Raw genomic sequence first — 22,503 nt, forward strand, 5'->3', positions numbered from 1 at the left:
GGGAGGCTTTCTGGATTACCAGAGGGGTGAGAGATACTATTGTGTTGGGCCTTTTAACTTTTTTTTAATGTGAAAAACTTTTCAAATGACTCAAACACCAGTACATTGCAAAAATTCTGTTGAAGTATCTTCTAAATAAAAAGAAAATCCCTTTGTAATCCCACCAACCACCATAAATGCTATTAAGCATTGGTTTGTATATCCTTCTATGCTATTTAATAGAACTATAATGTAAGCCACATACATTGTTTCTAGTAGCCATATTTTTAAAAGAAAAGTTGTCTGTTTAATATATTTAACACAATATATTCAAATAATTGTTTTATATAACCTGTAAATAACATAAAAATTATTGATGAAATATTTTATTTTTTTTTGCACTCAAAACCTGGTGTGTATTTTACACTTAAAGTACTTCTCAACTTGTATGAGCCACATTCCAAGTACTCATTATTCACATGTGCTAGTGAGTACTGTATCAGTCAGAACATTTCTGTTTACACACTCATGAACTCTTTAGAAAAACAGAAACGAAATGTGATCATAATATTTTGAGACCTGCATTTTCTTTTCCACAGAGATACATAGGCTTTCACTGTAACACTCAAAGCAGCCTTGGCAAGGTAGGCAGCATTTCCTATTTTCCTGAGAGAAAGGTTGAAGAACTGGCCCAGAGGTACATCTCTAGGGAATGATGGCACACACCCTATCTTTGTCTGCTTATAAAGCCTTAACTCTTGGTGCTGTGCCCTGCAGGCACCTTAGGTTGATCTGAGACCACTGAGCCCAGTCCAGAATTCACAGGTACTCATGCACACACACACAGGTCACACTTTGCTGAGGGAAATAAACCAGATCAGGGAAACGCCTTACCAAGGCTGCCAAACAGGGCTGCAGTGTTTAAAACACCAGCACCCTGACTTCCAGACCAGTTCTCTTTCCACCACACTCAGCTGCCTCCTAAGAGCTTACATCTTGGTTTTGGAACTAGCAGAACTTCAAAGAGGAAATTGGTGGCGGAAGGCATTTCGGTTTGCCCGGAGAGGTGTCCCCAGCCCCAAGTGCATCGCAGGTGGAGGCTGGTCAGCACTAGCCTGTGTCTCAAGGGGGAACACATGCAGATAGGACCATCTGGGCTAGAGTGGCTGCAGAAAAGGACACGGGTTGGCTTGGCCAGGGTGAAGTCAGGACTTAGACATTTCTATCATAGATAACTGACTAGAGTGTCAAACGTTTTTGTACCCCCAGTGCAGGGACACCTGTGCTTCACACCAGGCCACTTGCATGGCATTCACTTTCTTTCTTGGCATATCTGAGATTTGTAGGAGTTTGGTTCCTTCCTTCCTTCCTCCCTCCCTTCCTCCCTCTCTCCTTTTTCATTCACCCAATTCTGCCTCAGTTTTTCAGCCTATAAAATTTGCCTCTTCAAATACACCTTTGGCAGGCTGCCAGCCTCTTTCCTTCTTTACCCCTTCCCTTCCCCTCCACTACATCTTCTCTTCAGAGGGGTGCTGGGAATATGCAGACCTTTGATAAGCCCTCAGATCAAAGGGTCCAGATTACTGATGACTGGGGTTTTGAAGACTGGCTGGGTCTAGGGAAGCCTACCTTCCTCTCCACAACATCACTGTACTGTCACCCCAAGCTTGCTGGCATCTCACGGAATGACAGCTGCAGCACCCAGCAGCCCTGAGCCAAGTCACCACGGACTGGGAGGGGCCTTCCCTAGGGCCCTCGTAGCTGGAGGAGGTGACTTGGTTTATACTCCCCTGGGAGCTCTGTTGCCCTGAGGCAAAACGCTGTCCAAGGTGGTGCCTGCCAGAGCTGAGGATTCTAAACTACCGTCCCTTCATTTCTCCTGGGATCTAGTCTTCCATTTCAAGCCCTTGGATTGAAAGAATTGGTACTGCCTTTGGGATAAAGCTTAAGACTTTGCACAGCACTTTATTCATATCTTTTGCAGTCCTCACAAGTACCCCTGAGGTGGCTGGTAGTGGCCCACCTTTTATAGAGAAGGAATCTGAGATTTAGGGTGATTAAGGGACCTCCCTTATGTCAGAGTAAAAACTGGCAGAGCCAGTTTTGTTGTTTTTTTAATTTCATTCCTGCTTTAAAGCACAATTAAGAAAGAAAAAATTCAGGACAATGCATAGAAGATAAGCATCAGCCTTCCTATTAAATAACATAATGCAAGGGAGTCACTTACAAGAATGACGGATCATACCAAGGGCTTAGTAGTAGCTCAATAAAAATTTTTAAGCGTCTTTTGACTCTGGTTGACTTTTCTGTGCGGGAGCTAGAGGCAGTGCAGCTTGTCCACTAAAGAGGGAGGCCCTTTTGCTGAGGATTGGGAAAGGGATGTGAGGGCAGTGACAAACTATTAATACTTGAGTGCCGGCTGAGAATGGAGTGGAGAGGCAGGGAAAGTTACCCAGTGGCTACAATTGGGCTTGTAGTTGCTCTCGGATTTTCTTTACCACTCCAGGCCTTTTCTGCCTCACTGTCTAGCTTGAATCACCTGTCATGGCCCTTCGGAGGTGACAGTCCTTTGGAGACCCTAGACGCAAAGAAATCAGAGTTAAAGAGTGTTTGAAAGCAATCTGGTCGATTCTCATTTGACAGGAAACTGAGGCTGTCTCTTGGCCACATCTCTTGGTGGCACCAAGGGGAACACAGTGCCAGTCCACTATCTCTCTTCATTCGTCCTTGTTTCAAGGGAAGGAGAAATGGGAGAACCTTTGAATGCGTGGTCCTGCAGGTATGGAGATTAGAAGAGGATTAGGTCTGTTAGCATGAATCCCAAGGTGAACTCAGTGCAGATGTTGAAGCTCCTGGTCCTCTAGGCACATGCCTTTAGCGCTCTTCCCTCCCCCATGCTGGGCCAGCGTGTTGGCACACCCTGAGCCCTGACACAACCAGAAAAGGGCTGTCCACATGGAGGAGGTATTGCCCAGAAATGCTCTAAGTTTCCTGAAAAAGGGCCCCACCCTTCCACTCTGCCTTATTTATGAACTCTAGATAGAGCCATATAAAGCATTGGTGCTGGGGGGAGGGGAGGGCATTAAGCACATATCAGGGCAAGGTACCTAACAGGAGGCCCAATGAAGGGCTTGCCAAGGAGTGGAAAAGTTTGTTATTGGTCTTAGTCACATATTTCAAAGGATCTGTAAATCTCCAAAATAATAGCTAACAGGTATTGAGAGCTTGGTGTGTGCCGGGGGGGGGGGGGGTGGTGGTGGTTGTGTGTGTGTGTGTGTCTGTCTGTCTGTGTGTGTGTCTGTGTGTGTCTGTAAAGGATAATAGCAGATGTGTATGTAAGTATAGGAGAGTATGCTTAGGCACTTTTCCAAGCACTTTACAAATAGCAACTCATTTAATCCTCACAGTGCCATTAGATTAGGAGCTCTATTCCCATCGGTAGAATGGTCACCCAAGTGGCAGAGCCAAGACTCTGACCCTGACCATTAGAGCTCAGGCTCTTACCCATCCACCACCCTGCTGGTGGTGAAGTAGGGTGGTCAGGGCTGAACTTGGAAAGGTATGCCGTTTTACTGACTCCCAGCTTAGTGCTCTTTCCGGAGGCTTCTGTTTCACAATTCTCATTTTGCGTTTCTGCATTTCATTTTTCCTGGGCCTTGCCTTGATATCCCTCTGGCAGAGCCCAGGCCTCAAGGTTGCATATCTTGTGGGAACAGAGTATTTCCAGAGGGAAAGAGCATTGAACCCAGCAGCACCCCTGTCAGCTCTCACATCAGATGCTCATTTCATGGGCTGGGCCCTGGGCATTCTTACCATTTCTCTGTTCACTCTACTGGCACAAAGTATGAGCTAATTTAAATATTTGTTGCAGTGGAAAACATTTTTTAGTCATTGCCAGCCTGGAATTATAAATACTGATGTTTGTGGCTGCTGTCCCTTCTGCCCAGAGCAGACCTCACTGATTAGTCCCACATTTTTCCTGAGCCTTTTTGCTGCCTAAGGATCCTCAGCACAGCACCCCAGGAAGTCAGGATCAACTGATCACAGGTGGAGTTTAAGATTAAAGTCCTTAATAAATTTAGCTCCCAGAGGATAGAGGCTGTCTTTTCACCATTGTTTCCCCAGTGCCTGGCATACAGAACCCTCAGTAGCGAAATTACCAGTGATCAAGTATATTTTACTTAATGGTGCAGGGGCAGGAGCCCAGGGATGGGATGATCAAAACCAATTCAGTACTCTTGGGGATGCTAGGGAAGCTCAGTGTGCTGCAGTTCTGCATTCTGTACAGTAGAGGAAACCATATCTACCCTGTGAACCTCAAGCTGTTAGAAGGTTAGATGCAGTGTGGATGAGGAAGAACCTAAGGAGCTGATTAGCCTTAGTCACCAAAGGTAAGGTAGGGTGATTTACCTGAACTAGTGGTTTATGTTCTGCTCACATTTCCTCCATGTCCTGGAGCAGCGCCTATATAAGACCCCTGCTTTTCTCCTTCTTCCTTTTCCTTCCCTTGCCTGTTCTTTGACCTTTAAGGTCTCTGCAGTTTCTTCCACCTGGAGCTTTGTGGTGGCCAGAGCACAGGTCTTCAGGTTTTAGGTGGCTCTGGAACATCGCCTTTGCAGAAAACTGTACTTTGATTCCTGATGCTTTTTCCTTCCTGTGTGTTGGTTGGCAGTACCCCCACCAGGCAGGTCAGCTATTTCTAGAGAAATAGATTCTGCTGGTGTGCTCAGGCCCCTATAGGGCCTGCAGACTTGAGCTGAATTCCTATGGGGACCTAAAGAACCCTGTGTTTATCTCCTGCAGAGCTAAGAGAGACCTGGGGTAGCCTGAGATTTCAGATGGTTAGGGTCAGATGCCTTTTTGTGGTGTGATCTTCTGCTAATCGCTTAGCCTCTTTGAATCTCCACTGTAAAAATTGAGATAACAGTTCCTTCATTGTGAGGATTACAAAACATAATGCGCAGAAGGCCTGGCCTTAGTAAGTGGTGACCATTATTAATTTAATGGACCCAGACTTCAGGGATTGGGTGAGCAAACAGCAGGGTTTAGGGTAAGGGGTAAGAGAGGCTGGAGGCTCTGTGACTATAAGGAGGAAGCAGACAGACCCTTCAGAGCCTTCATTCTCCTTTCTCTGGCACAGCCAGAATTGAGAGCTTGTTATGAACCTAAACCCCTAGCCCCAGCCCAGACTGATTTCCTGTTAACTGATGTCTGTCAAGACACTCAGCTTGTGACTTGGCCAGACCATTCTTGGTCCTGATGCGGGAAATTGCGCTGGTGAGTAAATGAAGGGGATAAGCTCCTGAAGCCTTTGATGTGTGGCCCAGTGAAATCCGTGGAGTTACAAACTAGGTGAGAGATGGGTCAGAGTTGACCCGTTTGCCCCAGGCATTTGAGTTACTTGGTTGATCATGGCTGTACATTAGCACATCCGAGCATGGACTCCAAAGTTCATGATGTTCACTGTTCTGCCCCTCAACCCTACAACCAAGTAAATTGTTGGTTTGGTGGGTTTTACATAGGGGTCAGACCCCTGGACATTTGCTGAAGGAGAAGGGGGTAGATTGGGTAACTGCCCATGACTTGAGGGCATCTATCATGTGGTAGGGAGGTGGAGGTGTTCTGGCCGCTCAGTTTTCTTGTCTGTACAATGAGATTTCTCAAGTTACTTTTAGCCTTGTTTGAGTCTGAGATCAGCCCTCTCCACTCCAGTAACAGGGAGAACTCAAAGTATAATCACATGGGAATTCAAAAGCCTCTTCCTTCCAGCAGATAGTGCTCTAGATTTAGGACAATAAAAATGAGTCTGCATCATTGGGAGGTGGTCACTGATCTGTGGGCACAGAGGAAAACCCACTTTGAGGTCACTAGCCTCCCACATCAGGGTAATCGAGTCAGGCATTCAGCAGAGCATGGGTCTCTGCTACCTCCCTGCAAGAAATATTCACGAACTTCGGGACCAAGCTCCACGCCCAGTGATGTGCTTATTCCTCGGGAGCTGGGAGAGCACACGGGAAGCCCACACGCTAAATATAGCTTACAGAAAGTTGTTTGTTTTAAGTGCAAACTGGTTAACAGTATTTAGAAAGCAAAAATTTCTCATAGAGATCTGTTTATTTTTCTAGAAAACTCAGAAGATCTGGCAACACTCAGCCTAGGTTCACGGGTGGAGCTTCAACTGCTCCTTAGTGGGTGCTGCCCCCTTAGCTCGTGCTGTGTTTTCTAGCTTGCCACGGTTGCCAACCAACTTTCCTGTGATTTACGGTCTGCCTGGGGCCTGGAGACAGTGGAGTTTGTAAACTCTGGGGTTGCATACCCTCTCTCTACTGTTTCCCACAGCCAGCCCACGGCAGTGGAACTGAAACCTGCCAGTTCTAATGCATCGAACTGAATACAGGTGTGGCCTCCGAGGGGTTACTGAGAGGCTGTGTGGCCACCAGACACCACGACTGTGCTGTTTGGTCTAAGGCAAAGGGGTAACTAACCTCTTTCCAGGAGAGAATGCTCTGGAAGTACTTTAAGAAACACCCATATCTATGTAAATTACTTTATTTAGTAGATACTTACTGTGGACCTGTCAGGTACAAGCTGCTGAGCTGGGCTCCAGGGAACAGTGAACAGGGCAGAAAAGGTCTCTGCCCTCATGGAGCTTACTCCATAGGGTGCATTCCAGACTGAGGTCAGACTGTACTTGGGTTTCGGTCACAGCTCTGCTACAGTCTTGACAATCTTGAGCAGGTCACTAGGTCTCTCAGAGTCTCAGTTTTCCCATCTGTAAGCTGGCAGTTATTATCAGACCTACCTCCTAGAGTAGTTGTGAAAAATAAATGAGCTAATGTATATAAAGCACTTTCACACCATGCAGGGGACATAGTTAAGGCTCAGTATAGATTAGTTGAGTGACACGCACAAATGCAACCATTTCAGGGAGTATTAAATGCTCTGAAGGATGTTGTGCTCTGTAGGCTAGATTAAAACTTTATCTGGGGGAATGGATGTGGTTCAAACAGTTGAGCACCTGCTTCCTATGAGGTCTCAGGTTTGGTCCCTGGTGCCTCCTAAAAACAGAAAAACAACAAGCAAGCAAGCAAACAAACGGAAAAACCAACTCAGGGAAGCTCATGTGGCTCAGTGGTTAGGCGCTGGCTTCCCACATACGAGGTCCCGGGTTCAACCTCTGGCCCCTAGTACCAAAAAAAAACTTTATCCAGAGACTGGTCAGATAACACTTTACATTGGGAAGTCGGTGTGTATGCTGAGACCTGTGAATAATGAGGAATCAGCCATCTCGATACAACATGTACTGTATGACCTTGGTTTGGGCAAGCCCTTTTCCTCAGTTTCATTTTCTGAAAAAATTGGAATAGTAGTATAGGTGATTAAGTGAAATAACACACATGTAAAACACTGGCAGTTAATCAACACTCCATAAACAGTGACTGTTACTGCTGTTCTTACTAGGCTGAATGTGCTTTTTGGAAAGGCTGGGTTTGAGAGACAGCATTTGGAGGTTGTGGGCTTTGGTGGCCACTGAAATATTTCCACTCTGATGATTGTTACTTAATCAGCTTTTGGGCAGGGCTTCTTCAGGGACTGGTACCAGCAGTGGGAGTGGCCACAGCTACACTAGGGCAGCAGTGCCCATGTCTGGGCAGGGAGAGTGGGGGCACTGAGCCTCCTGTAGCACCCAGGGACTAAAGATAGTCGGCCAGATCTGGGGCCAGCTGGGCTTACTGGCATCATGTGACCAGATCTCAGCCCACCCTCTACCCCTCCTCCCCAGCCCAAGGAGACACAGACTCTGAACTCTTAGACTGGCTGCTGATAGGCAGCTTCTGCTGAGATGGTCTGACCCTCTGGAGGTTTCCTTTTCTCTCTTGCCCACTTCAGCCCCCTCCTGTGTTTCATCTGCAGGTCTTGGGGAAATCCAGGGCGGGAGGGCTTGGCAGAGAGAGGCCTCTGAGAAGTGGCTGCTGTGCATATTGGTGAACAAGGTGAGGAGGGTTAATCTGGTGTTCTTTTTACTCTGTGGAGGAATGTTCTTGCTTAGGAGGTGGTAGCATCGGTGGGGATGGCATGAAAGACTGGTTTGGTCCCCAAGCTCCTCTGCCTTGCTCTACCCCATCCCCAGGCTGGGTAACAGCTCCGAAAATGCCAGGCTTTTCACAGACTGCCCCTGGCTTGTTGGGAGGGATGGGCACAGGTGGATTGTATGAACCAGATTCCTTTTCCTGGCATCATCGCCCCATCACTCTCCCTTAGATGGTTCCACTGCTTTCCAGGGTCCCAGGCTACAGCCCAGGCAGATGGTGGGGGCCTCCCCCATCTGGGGAGGCTGAGGGTAGGAGAGGAATCTATGTCCTCTAGAACTTTTCTGATAAGCCTCTGTGCTGTAGCCTGGGGCATGGCTGGCATGGAGGAACTAGGAAACAGGCCTGAGCAATGCCTTTTTCCGTATAAAGGTGCCAGAATCTAGAGGTAGGGACCCTGCTGAGTATGTTTGGTGATTTTCCCTTACCTGGGAAGCAAGAGAGGAAGATTGTCAGGTCACTGGTGTCTGGTCCGGGAGTGTCACTTGCCCTGCCCTGTGCCTTTAAGACTCCCTTGCAGTGAGCCTTGCCTTTTTACAGTGTTCAGTGATGCCTCTGCAGCCCTACCTTTGAGAGCCTGCCCAGTAATAATGAAGTGGTAACTTGGACCCCTTAGCTTTCTTCCACCTTCTCCACTGCCTCGTAGTAGTTAAGAGCATAGATTTTAGAGTCAGATTGCTTGACTTCAAATCCTGTTCTACTGCTTGCTGTCTGTGATCTGGCCAAATAACCTTTCCACCATGTGCCTGTGGTTTCCTCATTTGTAAATTGGGATCCACTACAGGAACTAACTCAGCATTATTTTAGGAATTAAGAAAGAAATTCCTTGCAGAGAGTTTAGAACAGAGTGTCCACTACATATCATCTGCATTCTTTATTGACCTTATTTTGACTGTAACTTGCCACTAGCTCTCTCTGGCTTTGATGAGAAATCCCAATGGTTAAGGAGATCTTTGCCTTCTCTCCCTGCACACCTATAGACTTAATGTTACTACTACCACTTTTCATTCTTCTAAGTACTTCTTCCATCTTGAATGTCCTGGCTTCAATTCTTTGTCACCTAGTGGAAGGGAGGAAATGTATCAAGTTTTCAGTTGAGGAGGATGAGACTTTGGGAGGGTGGTAGGAAGTGTCCCCAAGGCTGTACACCTGATAAGTGTTGGTCTGGACTAGGGCCTAGCGCTGATTTCAGACAATCGGTTAACTCAGAGTCAGGTCGGGGCTGGGCCTAGGTTCCTCTGGGAGCCAGCAACTTCTTGGACTCTTGTTGCCCTGCCACGGGGAGGGCTCTAGCTGAAGGCTAAGGGTTGAGCTCATTGCCTCAGGAATTAGCACTTTAAAAGCAAACCCTCTTTTCTTCTATCTGGTGTGAAGTCATTGAGTTGGATGGGTTTGTGCATTCACTATTCATTAAGCAGTTGTTTGTTGTGCCTGCTTTGTTGCCAAGCCCTGAGCTGGGGTTAATGCTGGGAAAATGGCCTGATCCCTGCCCTCAGGGAGCACATAGTCTGTTGGGGAGCAGGGCAGCTAAGTAACCAGACCTTTAACACTTACAGGGCAGGGATACCACAGAGCAGGGGCATTGCACTTGTACTCGTCGTGTATGAGGGCTTCCCCTAGAAGACCTAATGGCCAACCACAGAAGTAGTCCATGTGTATGGCAGCAGGTGGATGAAAGTAACCTGACCAATTGCAGTTCCTAACCCTAACGAATGACCTTATTCCCCAAGGTTGAAGTTCCTTGCAGAGGGGTACGCTCAGCCTTCTCAGGTGCCTTCTCAGGTGCCAAGGGTCCAGATGTGTGCCCCAAGATTAACCTTTGAATTTCCCCAATCTCCCTGGCAGTACCCAGGCCTAAAGTATGGTGGTCTCCGTTGCCACCCACTCTCAGTCCTACAGGTTTTCTCCCATCCACTCCTGCCCCCACTCCCACAATCAGGGCTCTAGCCTGTCCTTGACTCACCTTTTATCCAGCCTCCCTCAACTCCAGGCTCTCCCTTCTACCAACCATGACCTGATTAATTTGACTCACCCATTTGCCTTCCCCCTAAAAGTTCTCACTGGTTTCCTGTTGGGTTGAGCCAAGTGCTTGCTCCTTAACCCCTCTGGATAGCTTTTATTTCAGAAGGTCAGCACTTAGGACCTTTATGAACAAGGCACTATAGGAAAATACTTTTTAATCTTTTTATCTATTGTGCCAGGTGTTTATATGAGTTTATCCCCCTCTGTAGGCTGAGATAGACTCCTTGAAGCCAGGGCTTTCTTCCTCTTTGTGCTGGCTCAATTTCTTCAACTCAAAGGGAATACCAGGGCTTCACCATACTCTTCCTTCCTCTGGCATAGCAGAGGTTTTAGGTCAGAGCCACCTGGGAGCCATATGGCAAATTCCCCCCTTTTTCCTTTCCTCTTTCCTGTGCATACTTGCCCTGTAGCCCAGCCATCTCCTATCTGTGGAGGGCAGTGTGGGGGTGTTTGCTCTCCATGGGTCATTACACTGAGGAAGAGCCAGGCTTAAGGAGTCTCGATTTTGCAATCTGGTTTTGGCAGATTGGGCCAGTTAATCCCTAAGAATTTTCCCATACTCTCAGATTCTTTTTTTTTCCCATGGTGATAAATGATTGTGGCAGTTTGTCTTTAAAGGTGAGGATGGGGATTGCTTGGAATAGAAAGCTTCCTTTGTGTGTTTGAATTATAGTACTTAGCATTTATTGAGCACTTGCTATGTGCTAGGTACTCTGTTATGCTCAGTTCACTTAAACATCAAGTGGCCTAATGTAACTATGGCTTCACTTTTACAGATGAGGAAACTGAGGCTTAAAGAGGCTCTGCAGGAGGCAAAGTAGAGAGGGACTCCAGACAAAGTCCATGTACTTAGCCACAGTGCTGTCCTACTTTCCTATGTAATGTCTGAGTAAAGAGATGTTGTTTCACGTTTGAAAGTTGAGATACAGAGAGACAGAATCTCAGAGTTAGACTGAGGTTGGTATAGTTTAGCCATTCCTTTTTTTTAGGGGAGCTGCCATCCGTTTCCACCACTCCAGTCTCTATCCTTTCACCCCTTAGCACCCACCATCTGCCCCTTATTTTCTTCACTCTTCATTAACAGTATTAGCAGAGCCCCCACCTCCCCCATTCACAAATAATGTTAAGTAGTCGAAGTAAGAATTGTGAGTGCCATGTAACTGCAGCTTCAGGAAAAATCTAATACCCCCTACTACAAACAACAATAACAACAAAAATGAGAATTCTCTTTCATGGAATTTCAGATGTGCTTGTTTGGACACAGATAAAAAGTTTCTTTATCTCCTAGAACCATAGGGGCTAGGAGATAGCTTTTTCCTCTTCCAGATATCCTATATAGCCCCATATTAAGAAGGAAGAGACTCTCTCTTGGAGCCTCTGTCAGTCGTCCAACCCCCTAAAATGCTTGGCTCCAGAGACGGATGGGCAGATAAGCTGCCTAAGTGTGATTCCCTCCTGCCCAGGCCCTGGGTAGAGCCTGCCTCTCCACACATCTGCCTTCTCTCTCTGAGAACCTGTCATTGCCATCAGTAACTCTTTACTAGGGAAAGCCAGGGTAATGACCTAAGAGTCCACAGGAAGATTCTTGACTAATTCATCCACCAGTGGCCATGTGGGGGCTTTTGAGCTCCATGGAATCTCTGATGAGCTAGAAGGAGCACTGAAAAGGGAGTTAAGGAATTAGTTCCCACCCTGGCTCTGCAGCTTGCCCTAGGGAAGCCCCTTACCCTTTTTGCAAATAGAGGGTATTAGACTAGATCTCTGGAGTCATTTTGCAACTCTAATGTTCTACAGCTGTTGTCTTGGGCAAGGGTGGTGAGCTTAATGTTTCCTGAACTGGTTTTGGGTGAGCGACGGCAGGTATAAACCTCAGAATGCAGAGGTAGGGGCAATGGGCTTGTCTCTGATTTGCCTGGGATAACACTGAAAGTGGAGACTGGTACCTGCCTAGGGATTTGTTTTCATTGTGAGCTGTTTGAGATGCCAGGCCCACCTGGACCTATATATTCTGTGTGTGGATGTTTGTGTATAGATGTGTATACCTATGTGCTGTGGTTTTGCCTGGTGAGGGTAGATAGCTAGGAGGGGACCCAGAGACCTTGATCTTGTTTCATCTCATTTGGTTCACGTGTAGTTGAAGTCAAGCCAGAAAGCCTCATCTCCCTTTCCAACCTTTCAAAGTGTCTGACAGCCCCTCTTGTGAGCCTCCAAGTCTTCTAGGCCAAGACCCCACAGGATTTAAAATAGCGTTTTTGTTGGTTTGTTTCATTTTAGGAGGTACTGGGGATTGAACCCAGGACCTTGTACATGGGAAGCAGGTGCTCAACCGCTGAGGTACATCCCGTCCCCTACGTAGGACTTTTTTTAATTTTTGAGGAGCTGGGGATGGAACCTGGCACCTTGTATGTGGGAAGCTGGTGCTCAACCACCAAGCCACATTGGCTCCCCCAGGATTTTAATCTATAAATTTTGCTTAAGGGCAGTTACTGTTCTCACCACAGTGAATTTTCTGCCTCTCCAAGGGACTTTGTTCTTCCTTGGAACAGACTGTTAGGAAATCACAACAAACTTCACACAAGCCTCCACAGAAGACTAATTTTAAAATACTCTAAATGTATACACAGACTAGCCACATTCCTCCTCATCAGATGGGTTGTTGGAAGAATAGGTTATCACTGGAGCCTTTTAGTGATAGGAGAGCTCTCACATTGGTTGGTGTCCAGCCTAAACTTTCAATACTTTTGATTTGTCCCTTTGTGATTGTGGTGAACAAAATTCCAGGCAGGGTGATTACAGCATTTGACCCTTCTCGGTTTTAAAAGGGTTTATATAGTAGACAACAACCTGAAAAACTCTACTTCACGTTTTTGAGGAGAGTTTTCAGAAACACCTTGCCCTCTGAACCTGATTCCTCTTTCCAAATTCCTGTTAATTAACTGGGTGTTGCAGGTCCTTTGCCCTCCTGGTAGCATGCAGTTGGGAGTTGAAAGGGTTCCTGAGAGATGTGATTACCAACTATAGCTCAGTTGTAAACGAGGGAGATTAATATATCTTGTACACCTGCCTCTACCAGGTCCTGGTTTGAAGCAGGTAAAGATCCTTACCCTGATCAGGGAACTGGGTGATGTTAGGTTTGTCTGTGCCAACCAAGATTGGCAGGACAGTGGATGCAGAGTAGCCCCCTGGGCTTAAGGGCTCCATATTCTTGGCACTGAGAGAGATTTTCTGTTTTTTTTGTTTTGTTTTGTTTGTTTTCCACTCCCAAGCACTGGGAATAAGGGGTGCTGTGGGCTGAATTTCACAGCTCCAATTCTTTGTAGGTATGTGGGGTGTCTTGAGGGGGCAGTGGCTCCGGAAGGAGGTGGAAGGAAGGAATGCAGTGGCCTCACAGTTAGGAATCAGGCAAGGACACTCTCTACTCATTAAGGGAACATGGGTCTGATCAAGAAATAGAACATTCTTTTCGAGGCCAGCTGGGCAAATCTCTCCTTAGGGACTGGGGGCAGCGCTTGCCTTGGTGCAGTGGCTGGCCAACAGTGGAATCAAGATGATTTGAGGGAAATGGGTGGGCAGAGGATGTGTCTTTTCTGGTGGGTCTCTGGTGGGGAGGAAGGGGTCAGAACCATACTAGGAAAATAAGTGTAGGTGTAGAAAGGATCAGACCTATTAAAGTCACTTCCTTCTAAAGAAAAAAAGAAGACACTTGTTTTCTTTTTTTTTTAAAAAGCCCATGTCTTTCATAGTTATAACTTCAGAAACTATTAGGAATTCAAAACAGAAAAAGTCAGTGTAAGCATACTACCCACTCCTGATAATATTTTGCTATATATCCTTCCAGAGTTCCTACTGTGTATGTGTGTACATATGTACTTTTAATTTAGTTTTACAAAATAGGCTTGTTGTGTAATCTTTTCTCATCGAGGGTCCATATTTTCATGAGTAGAGTCATCATTTTTTTTAAAAAAGATTTTTATTTATTTATTTCTCTCCCCCCCCACCCCCGGTTGTCTGTTCTTTGTGTCTATTTGCTGCATCGTTGTCTTTGTCCGCTTCTGTTGTTGTCAGCGGCACGGGAATCTGTGTTTCTTTTTGTTGTGTCATCTTGTTGTGTCAGCTCTCCATGTGTGTGGCACCATTCCTGGGCAGGCTGCACTTTCTTTCACGCTGGGCAGCTCTCCTTACGGGGTGCACTCCTTGTGCGTGGGGCTCCCCTATTCAGGGGACACCCCTGCGTGGCACGGCACTCCTTGCGTGGCACGGCACTCCTTGAGCACATCAGCACTGCACATGGGCCAGCTCCACACGGGTCAAGGAGACCCGGAGTTTGAACCGCGGACCTCCCATGTGGTAGATGGACGCCCTAACCACTGGGCCAAGTCCGCCGCCCTCGTTATCATTTTAATGACTGTTTTAAAAATTGGTGAACTTTATTTAACCACTTCCCTACTGGCAGATATGTAGGTTTTCTGTTTTTGAAGTTCTAAGTACCACTTTGGTGGACATTTTTATTTTTTTGAAGAATGAGAGCAGCGTTTTTTATTTATTTCTTGCATTTGAAATATTCTTTGATGACATCCTTGGCCTGATATTCTTTGCCATAGTCCTTAACAACCACACAACTGCAACCAACTACTTTTACAGGGTTTCCCCTCTCTGTTGATTTTACAAAGGCCTACCTATTTGCCTAGTTTCTTGCTGTTGTCAACCTTAATTAGGTTGATTTGGTGCTCAGCACAAAGGGCTTCTACCAGCTTGACATTCATGGGTTCATTACAGTTGGATACAAGCACACAAAGATGGGCTTGGTGCTTGTCTAGGCTTTGGCAGCTATGTGCTAGGCCATTGTGGATGAGGGCAGTTTTTAGCACCTCTTAAAATGCAGTGTTAACGTCCATTACACCTCCAGCAACAGTGCCTTCCTCAGCAGTGGCAGTAGAGCCGAATCTTGAAATCCCCTGAGCCCCTGCCTCAGCATACCTCCGTGGCGGCAGGAAAAGAATGGTGGGCATTCTTGTACATAACTTAAACACTTGCCTAGTTGGTATCATAAGAAAAAGGTGGTGTTTGTGGGTCAGGTGGGAACCTCTTTTCTTTTGGAAATTTGGAAGGCACAGACATTTTCCTGAGTGGCCAGCTTTTCCGTTGATCACAGATCATTAAGGACAGATCTGACACTGATTTTTACAGGCTTAGAGAGATCTCTGGACTTTTAAGTAGCCCAGTTAGGGTTTTCATATTGCCTCTCTGTTGATCACTAGCCCTGGTTTGCTCACATGCACTAGAATGTTAGAGCCAGAAAGTGTCTTCCAAGGGTTATGGAATCTGCCATGATTCAAGGAGCCCTGAATTACAGGGCCGGCTCTGGCATGGACTTACTCTGCTGTAGACTCATCTACTGCAGGCCTTGGTCCCCATTTTATAAAATAGTATAGAACTACATTCTATAGGAGCCCTCCCATCTCAGAATCTGCTTTCTGCCTGCTTTTTTCCATGTTCCTTTTCCCACGATTTTTTCAGAAAGAAGCTAGTGAAATTGTTACTGGGGTTTGAATAATTGTTCTTCTTTCCTCTACCATCTCATCTTCCTTAGGGAGGAAGGGGTGGATGAAGGAGAGAAGCAGCTGGTGGCCCACTCCTTGCTTGGGCTCGGCATAACCTTCTTTCTCTTCTTATTCCTACAGAACATTCTGCCCCAGCCAAGGTGGTGAGAGCAGCAGTTCCTAAGCAGCGCAAAAGCAGTAAGGTAAGGAGTAGCAGTGGGTGCTTGAGGGGACTTCCTGGAGGTGGTGAGCTCTTTTCCTGTTCTCATCAGTGCCTCTGGGCTCCCAGGTAGTGCTGATCCTCTGAATAGCAGAGGTGCCCCTTGTGGGTTTCCAGTGTAGAATGTTCTTCTGGATAGACTGATTTCACCTCTGGTCTCTCAGTGGAGCTGGATTTTGAGTAAGGAGCTGAAGAGCAGAGTCAATGTAATTCCTGGGTCCCTCATGGAATTTGCCTTGCAGGTTGGTGACTTTGGAGATGCAATCAACTGGCCCACACCTGGAGAAATAGCTCACAAGAGTGTACAGGTGAGTCTGTGAATATGGATGGGCAGATTTAAACTCTACCAACACACACACATTTGGAGCCCTCTCAACCTTCCAGAGCCTTGGGTCTTACCTTTTCTCAGCTTTTTAAGAGGAGGGGTGGAAACAATATGGGCAGCATTAAAATAGCTAAGAAGTGTCATAATTTGGCCCTTGTTGTGTGTCAGGGACTGCCAAGTGCTTTCTATTCATCATCTCATTTAACCCTCACAGCAACTCTGAAATAGGTCCTTTTACAATCCCCATTTTAATAGATGAGGCCACTGAGGCTTAGAGAAGTTAATAACTAGACCTTGATTGCATAGAGAATAGATGGTTAAGTGGGGATTAGCAGTCAGGTGTGTGTGTTGTATTATTCCAAAGCCTCCTTCTCCATTACTGCACTTGATAGCTTCTGGGCAAAACAGGAGAATGGTCGTTAGGGCAGGAGGCCATATATCTGGGGAAAGCTTATTCCTTACTTGCCTAGGAGGAGCAAGAAGAGCTTTCCTGGGTCCCAACAGAAGACAGACTCCTGGTCTATCTTCTCCCTGCTATTGCTTTTATTTTGGGCTGGTAGCCTAGGTCCCTTGTTGGCTATGGCCACCTTCAGTTCACAGGTAGGCTTGGAGTGGACAGGCTAAGAGCCAGCATCTCTTCCATTCCACAGACTCTACCTAGATGGCATGGTTCTTTTGTAGGGAGTAAACATTTGGCTCCTCTGGGCCTCATCCCCTTTGTCCTGAGGGTTGTCTCTATACTTGGAGAAATGGAAGAGACAGGTTCTCTTCTCCTACTTCCTGGCCTGTGTGACAAGGTTTCCAATAAAATTATGGGACCTTAGAATGCATCTGGTCCAATCTCTCATTGCATGCTACAGCTCCTGTCTTGTCCTTTTAGTAACAGGGTGCTTGCTCCCTCCCATCATAAGAGGCTCGACCTCCTCTTACTTTACTTCTTGCTGCAGCCGCAGTCCCACAAGTCTCAGCCTGCCCGTAAGCTGCCACCCAAGAAGGACATGAAGGAACAGGAGAAAGGAGAGGGGAGCGATAGTAAGGAGAGCCCGAAAACCAAGTCAGACGAATCAGGGGAAGAGAAGAATGGGGACGAGGACTGCCAGCGAGGGGGGCAGAAGAAGAAAGGTGAGTGAATTGGAGTGCAGGACTTGGGAGAAGGTGGCAGGACAGGACTGAAGTGTCAGAACTCCGGGGGCTGGTGGGAGAATTTCAGGCACCCCTGAATAGCCAGTGGGAGGCTGATTGGTGTAGAATTGGACCAGCAATCTGCACTTCAACCATCCATCCATCCATTCCTTCATTTAACAAGCATTTGGTAAGCCCTGTTCTCAGCAATAGGTCTGTAGCAGTGAATAAGACACGTAAGGTCTTTGCTTCAGAGTATTCTTTGCTGTTGTTTTCATGTATGAGTGTCCCATGTAAGGTTTTGTTTAAAGATAAGAGTTCTCAAACCCCTGCAGAAAAGGTTAGGATATGCGTTCACCTGTTCCAACAGAGATCCAAAGTCACAGTGGTTTAAACAAGATAGAATCTTGTTTCTCTCACTGAACCACTTGTCATAAATAGGCCAGGCCTCGTATGGCAACTCTTTAATTTCTTTTATCTTGTTGCTGTGCCTTGAATCTTTATCATCTAAGATGGTTTCCTCTCATTCCAGGCAGCAAGACATTTTAAAAATTTCTAGTGGGGGGAAGGAATTTGCCCAAGATCACCAGATTGTGATTTGGGCCCCACACACAGGGCAGGGGGAAGGGGATATGGGTAAGAGTGGCTGTTAGGGGCCTCTCCCTCAAGCCTTTCTCACATGCCCATGCTGTTCCCCAGGGAACAAACACAAGTGGGTTCCATTGCAAATAGACATGAAGCCTGAAGCATCCAGGGATAAACTGATCCCACGTCCTGCTCGTCCCCCAGAGCCCCGACACATACCTGCCAACCGCACAGAGATCAAAGGTATGCACCACCCACTACGGAGGGCCTGACCTGGGGTCACTCAGGTCTGACCCAGTGCCCCCTCTTCCCATAGGGTCTGAGCCTGCCACCTATGTGCCCGTGCCTGTGTCCTCCCCCACCCCAGCCTGGCAACCAGAGACCAAATCGGAGCCTGCCTGGCACGACCAGGATGAGACATCGAGTGTGAAGAGTGATGGGGCTGGTGGGGCGCGGGCTTCCTTCCGTGGCCGTGGACGGGGGCGTGGTCGCGGCCGGGGACGCGGCCGGGGTGGCACTCGAAGTACGTGAGGCCCTTTTGGGCTCCGGGTTGTCCAAGGGGGGTGCGGTAGGGGCGGCAGTCAGGCATCTCCTCTCCCTTATGGCACTTGTTTTCCCTATAGCCCATTTTGACTACCAGTTTGGGTATCGAAAATTTGATGCTGCAGAGGGGCCTCGCACCCCCAAGTATATGAATAACATCACCTACTACTTTGACAATGTCAGCAGCACCGAACTTTACAGCGTGGACCAGGAGTTGCTCAAAGACTACATCAAGCGTCAGATGTGAGTGGGCAGGGAGCCTTCTTCCTGGAGAGAGAGGTGGAGAATTGGGTTCTGGTGCTAGCAGCGATTGTTGCCCTGGCTGGAGCTGGGAAAAATAACTTTTCTCTTATTCTTTAAGCTAATTTTTTATAAAGTTATTGTTTATTACGGAAATAACACTATATTTACCTTAAGAAAATTAGAAATTACCCATAGCAAAAAGGGAGGATAAATGCCCAGAATCTACCACCCAGAGGTACCAGTGTTGGGCATAGAAAGAAAGTTTAAAAGTTCAAAGGGAATAATTTGATCCAAAGACGGGGGCCTTGAAAGGATAGCATAATTTCTTTTCAGTCCTTAAGGCTGTTGGTGCAATGGGATCAGATAGGTGAGAGGCTGTGTGAAGTAGCTGGAGGTCACCAGAGTATACAGTAGAGCAAGGAAGGCACATTCGTAAATGGCACAGGAATCTCTCAGTGATACTTCTTCTCTCCACCACTTAGTGAATACTACTTCAGCGTGGACAATTTAGAACGAGACTTCTTCCTGCGACGAAAAATGGATGCTGATGGTTTCCTTCCCATCACCCTTATTGCTTCTTTCCACCGAGTACAGGCCCTCACAACCGACATTTCACTTATCTTTGCGGTATGTTTCCCTCCCCAGGGTTGGGGCAAAGGGGAAAGGAAAGGTCCTTATTACAGAGCTCGAGTTTGGGCCATGACTGAAAATCCTGGAAGCGTCCCCATCTGATTATGTCTGCTGAAGTGTTGAGGCTTGGCTAGCCGCCCTCTCTCTTTTTCTTTTCTTTTATTAGGGAAAATTTCAGACATTTACAGAAGTAGACGGAATAGTTTAATGAGTGTGTCCATCACCTTGCCTCAGTAATTGTCACCTCTTCTTTCATCTATATATCCATCTGCTTCCCCTCCCATATTACTTTGAAGAAAATCTCAGCCTAATATTCCATCCACAAATGTTTCAGGTCATCTTGAAGATAGGCTTATTTAAAAATGTAACCACAATATTATCACACCAAAAAATGTTAAGTTCTTTTATGTCATCAAATACCCAATCACTTTTCAAATTTACCCCAATTTGAAATATATTTTTTCAAAATATATTTTTGTGTGTTTGACAAAATCCGGATCCAAAAAGGCTCACATATTTATTCTTATTAAATTCCTCCTCCCTTTTTCTTGTTCCTTATAATTTACTATTTGAATAAACTGAATTGTTTGTCCTGCAGAATAACCTACAGGACACACTGGTATCATTTAACATGTTTTTCTGCACTTTGTAAATTTTTTGTATATTAATAGTTAGATCTAGAGTCCTGATCAGATTGAGGTTTTCTGTTTTTTCCCACCTTGTTGAGGGTGCTTTATAGATAATGCTGTGTTCATTCCAGGTGGCATGTAACATTTGCTCTCTCTTTGTGATATATGTTGCCATTGATGATCATTGCCTGTTGTTTCATAAGGGGTTGCCAAATGGTAATATTTTAGTTCTACCAATCTGTCTTCATTTGTTAGCTGGAATACCTCTTTAAAGAGAAGCTACCACATCAACGATTCGATTACAAGAGGTACAGAGGTGTATAGTTGATATAGAATAGGCACAATAAATGGTTGATCTTTACCTTTGTAACCAGTTTTCAGAATTATAAGTTGAATCTCTTGTAACCTTCAGAGGTGACCAATGAGGATTTATGAGGATTTTGGTTTATTTCTTGTTTTAGTATCATTACAAACTCATGGATTCAAGCATATATTTCAAACATTGTATTTCAGTGCATTATAGTTAGTGCTGGGCCAAATTGTCCCATCTTTGACCAGTGGGACACCAGTTCATTTTCTACATTTCCTGCCCCAGATCTGGGATTGGCCTTTTTAATTTTAATTTTTTTTTAATTTTCAAGGAACTCTAGTTCCTTTTTTTCAGAAATGGTATTTATAGTACTTAGACAACCTTAGTGTCAGCGATAGGGATGCTTATTGTTACTTGGCTGGTCTTTTTCTTTTTTCTTTTTAAGGTAAAACACATCATGAAATTATACTATTTTCAATTAAAATTCATGACTACAAGGTCTTTACTTAACCTCAAGGATCTTTTATTTGTACCTATTCCTTTCTCACATGCCAAAAATCCTAATTCCTAAAGACATCAATGTAATTGTTGTTTTATTCTACAGTATATACACTGGAAACAATTTTTTCAAATTTATATATATAGTCAAATGACTTTTTCAAGTCATTTGTAATAATCTTTGCTTGGTTAAGCCTTTAATTCAATTTTTAGTTACATTCATTAGTTTCATCTTGCTCTCAAATTTTATGGATTTCTTTTCCCCCTACTGTTCTGATTTATTTTACATTTATGTAAAACATTTATGTGGTTCCAAAGTCAACATGGTATATTCAGAGAAGTCTAACATAATTCTGTCATTTCTCCCTGTTCTTTTCTCATCCTGTAGGTAACCATTTTTTTCCTTCCCCCTTTGGGGAGGTATTTTGTTTGTTTTTTTAAAATATATTTTTATTGCAGAAGTTGTGAACTTTACAAAACAATCCCATAGAATTCCCATACAACACCCCTTCATCAACACACCTCGCCGTTGTAGAATATTTGTTACAGATTATGAGATAATAGCATCAGACTGTTACCACTATGGTCCATAGCATACATTTGGCATATTTTTCCCATACCCTCCTATTGTTAACACTACATCTTTGGCATTGATACAAGGATATTACAGTATTACTGTTAACTATAGTCCATATGTTACTTTAATTATATGCTTCTCCACAGTCCCACCACCCTGCAATAGTGATGTACATCCATTCTAGTTCACAGAAGGACACTCTTATATCTATACCATCAACTAGTCCTCTATTGATGGGTGTTTTTTTAAAATTTCCAGTCTTTTACTAATACATGAACTGCATTACTGTTGTAATGAATAATAGCCTTGTGTATATATCTTTTCCTATTCTTGCCAGTATATCTTTTTTTTTTTTTAATTTTTTTATTTTTTATTGACTTTGTAATAATATTACATTAAAAATATATATGTGAGGTCCCATTCAACCCCATCCCCCCACCCCCCCCTCTCCCCCCCCCAACAACACTCGTTCCCATCATCATGACACATCCATTGGATTTTGTAAGTACATCTTTGGGCACCTCTGCACCTCATATACATTGGTTCACATCATAGCCCATACTCTCCTCCATTCCATCCAGTGGGCCCTGTGAGGATTTACAATGTCCGGTGATTGCCTCTGAAGTACCATCCAGGGCAGCTCCATGTCCCAAAGACGCCTCCACCTCTCATCTCTTCCTGCCTTTCCCCATACCCTTCGTCCACTATGTCCACTTTTCCCATTCCAATGCCACCTCTTCTATGTGGACACTGGATTGGTTGTGTCCATTGCACCTCTATGTCAAGAGGAGGGTCAGATTCCACCTGGATGCTGGATGCAATCCTCCCATTTTCAGTTGTAATCACTCTAGGCTCCATGGTGTGGTGGTTGTCCTTCTTCAACTCCATCTTAGCTGAGTGTGGTAAGTCCAATAAATCAGATTGTAGGTGCTGGAGTCTGTTGAGGCTCAGGATCTGGCTATCACATTGTCAGTCCAGAGATTCAAATCCCCTAAATATATCTTAAACCCCAACATTAACTGCACCTCCAGCACATTGGCATGTAAGTCTTATGAAGGGAGATCCCATCTGAGTCCAGATTCATCACACATAAACACCATTTCCAAAGAGGGGCCATCTGCCCTGGTAGTTAACCCCATCGGCCATGACCATAACTCCCGTGGGTCTCTTTAGCCCTCAAAGGAACCAAT

At 45.5% G+C, this 22,503-nt stretch overlaps 1 protein-coding gene across 2 annotated transcripts in view; it reads left to right on the forward strand.

Moving 5' to 3' along the window:
• Window positions 1-22,503, forward strand: part of LARP1 (La ribonucleoprotein 1, translational regulator) — a 55,419-nt gene that overhangs the window by 13,415 nt on the left and 19,501 nt on the right. Inside the window, exons 2-8 of one of the 2 annotated variants that reach the window (XM_058281174.2) lie at window positions 15,773-15,834; window positions 16,094-16,159; window positions 17,124-17,298; window positions 17,998-18,126; window positions 18,200-18,406; window positions 18,507-18,669; window positions 19,152-19,296. In XM_058281174.2, coding sequence (XP_058137157.1) covers window positions 15,773-15,834; window positions 16,094-16,159; window positions 17,124-17,298; window positions 17,998-18,126; window positions 18,200-18,406; window positions 18,507-18,669; window positions 19,152-19,296 — 947 coding nt within the window. The remainder of the gene's footprint in view (window positions 1-15,772; window positions 15,835-16,093; window positions 16,160-17,123; window positions 17,299-17,997; window positions 18,127-18,199; window positions 18,407-18,506; window positions 18,670-19,151; window positions 19,297-22,503) is intronic. The other variant, XM_058281182.2, reaches the window with a different exon arrangement.

The sequence above is a fragment of the Dasypus novemcinctus genome, chromosome 2 (genome assembly GCF_030445035.2).
Source record: "Dasypus novemcinctus isolate mDasNov1 chromosome 2, mDasNov1.1.hap2, whole genome shotgun sequence".
Classification (NCBI taxonomy): domain Eukaryota; kingdom Metazoa; phylum Chordata; class Mammalia; order Cingulata; family Dasypodidae; genus Dasypus; species Dasypus novemcinctus.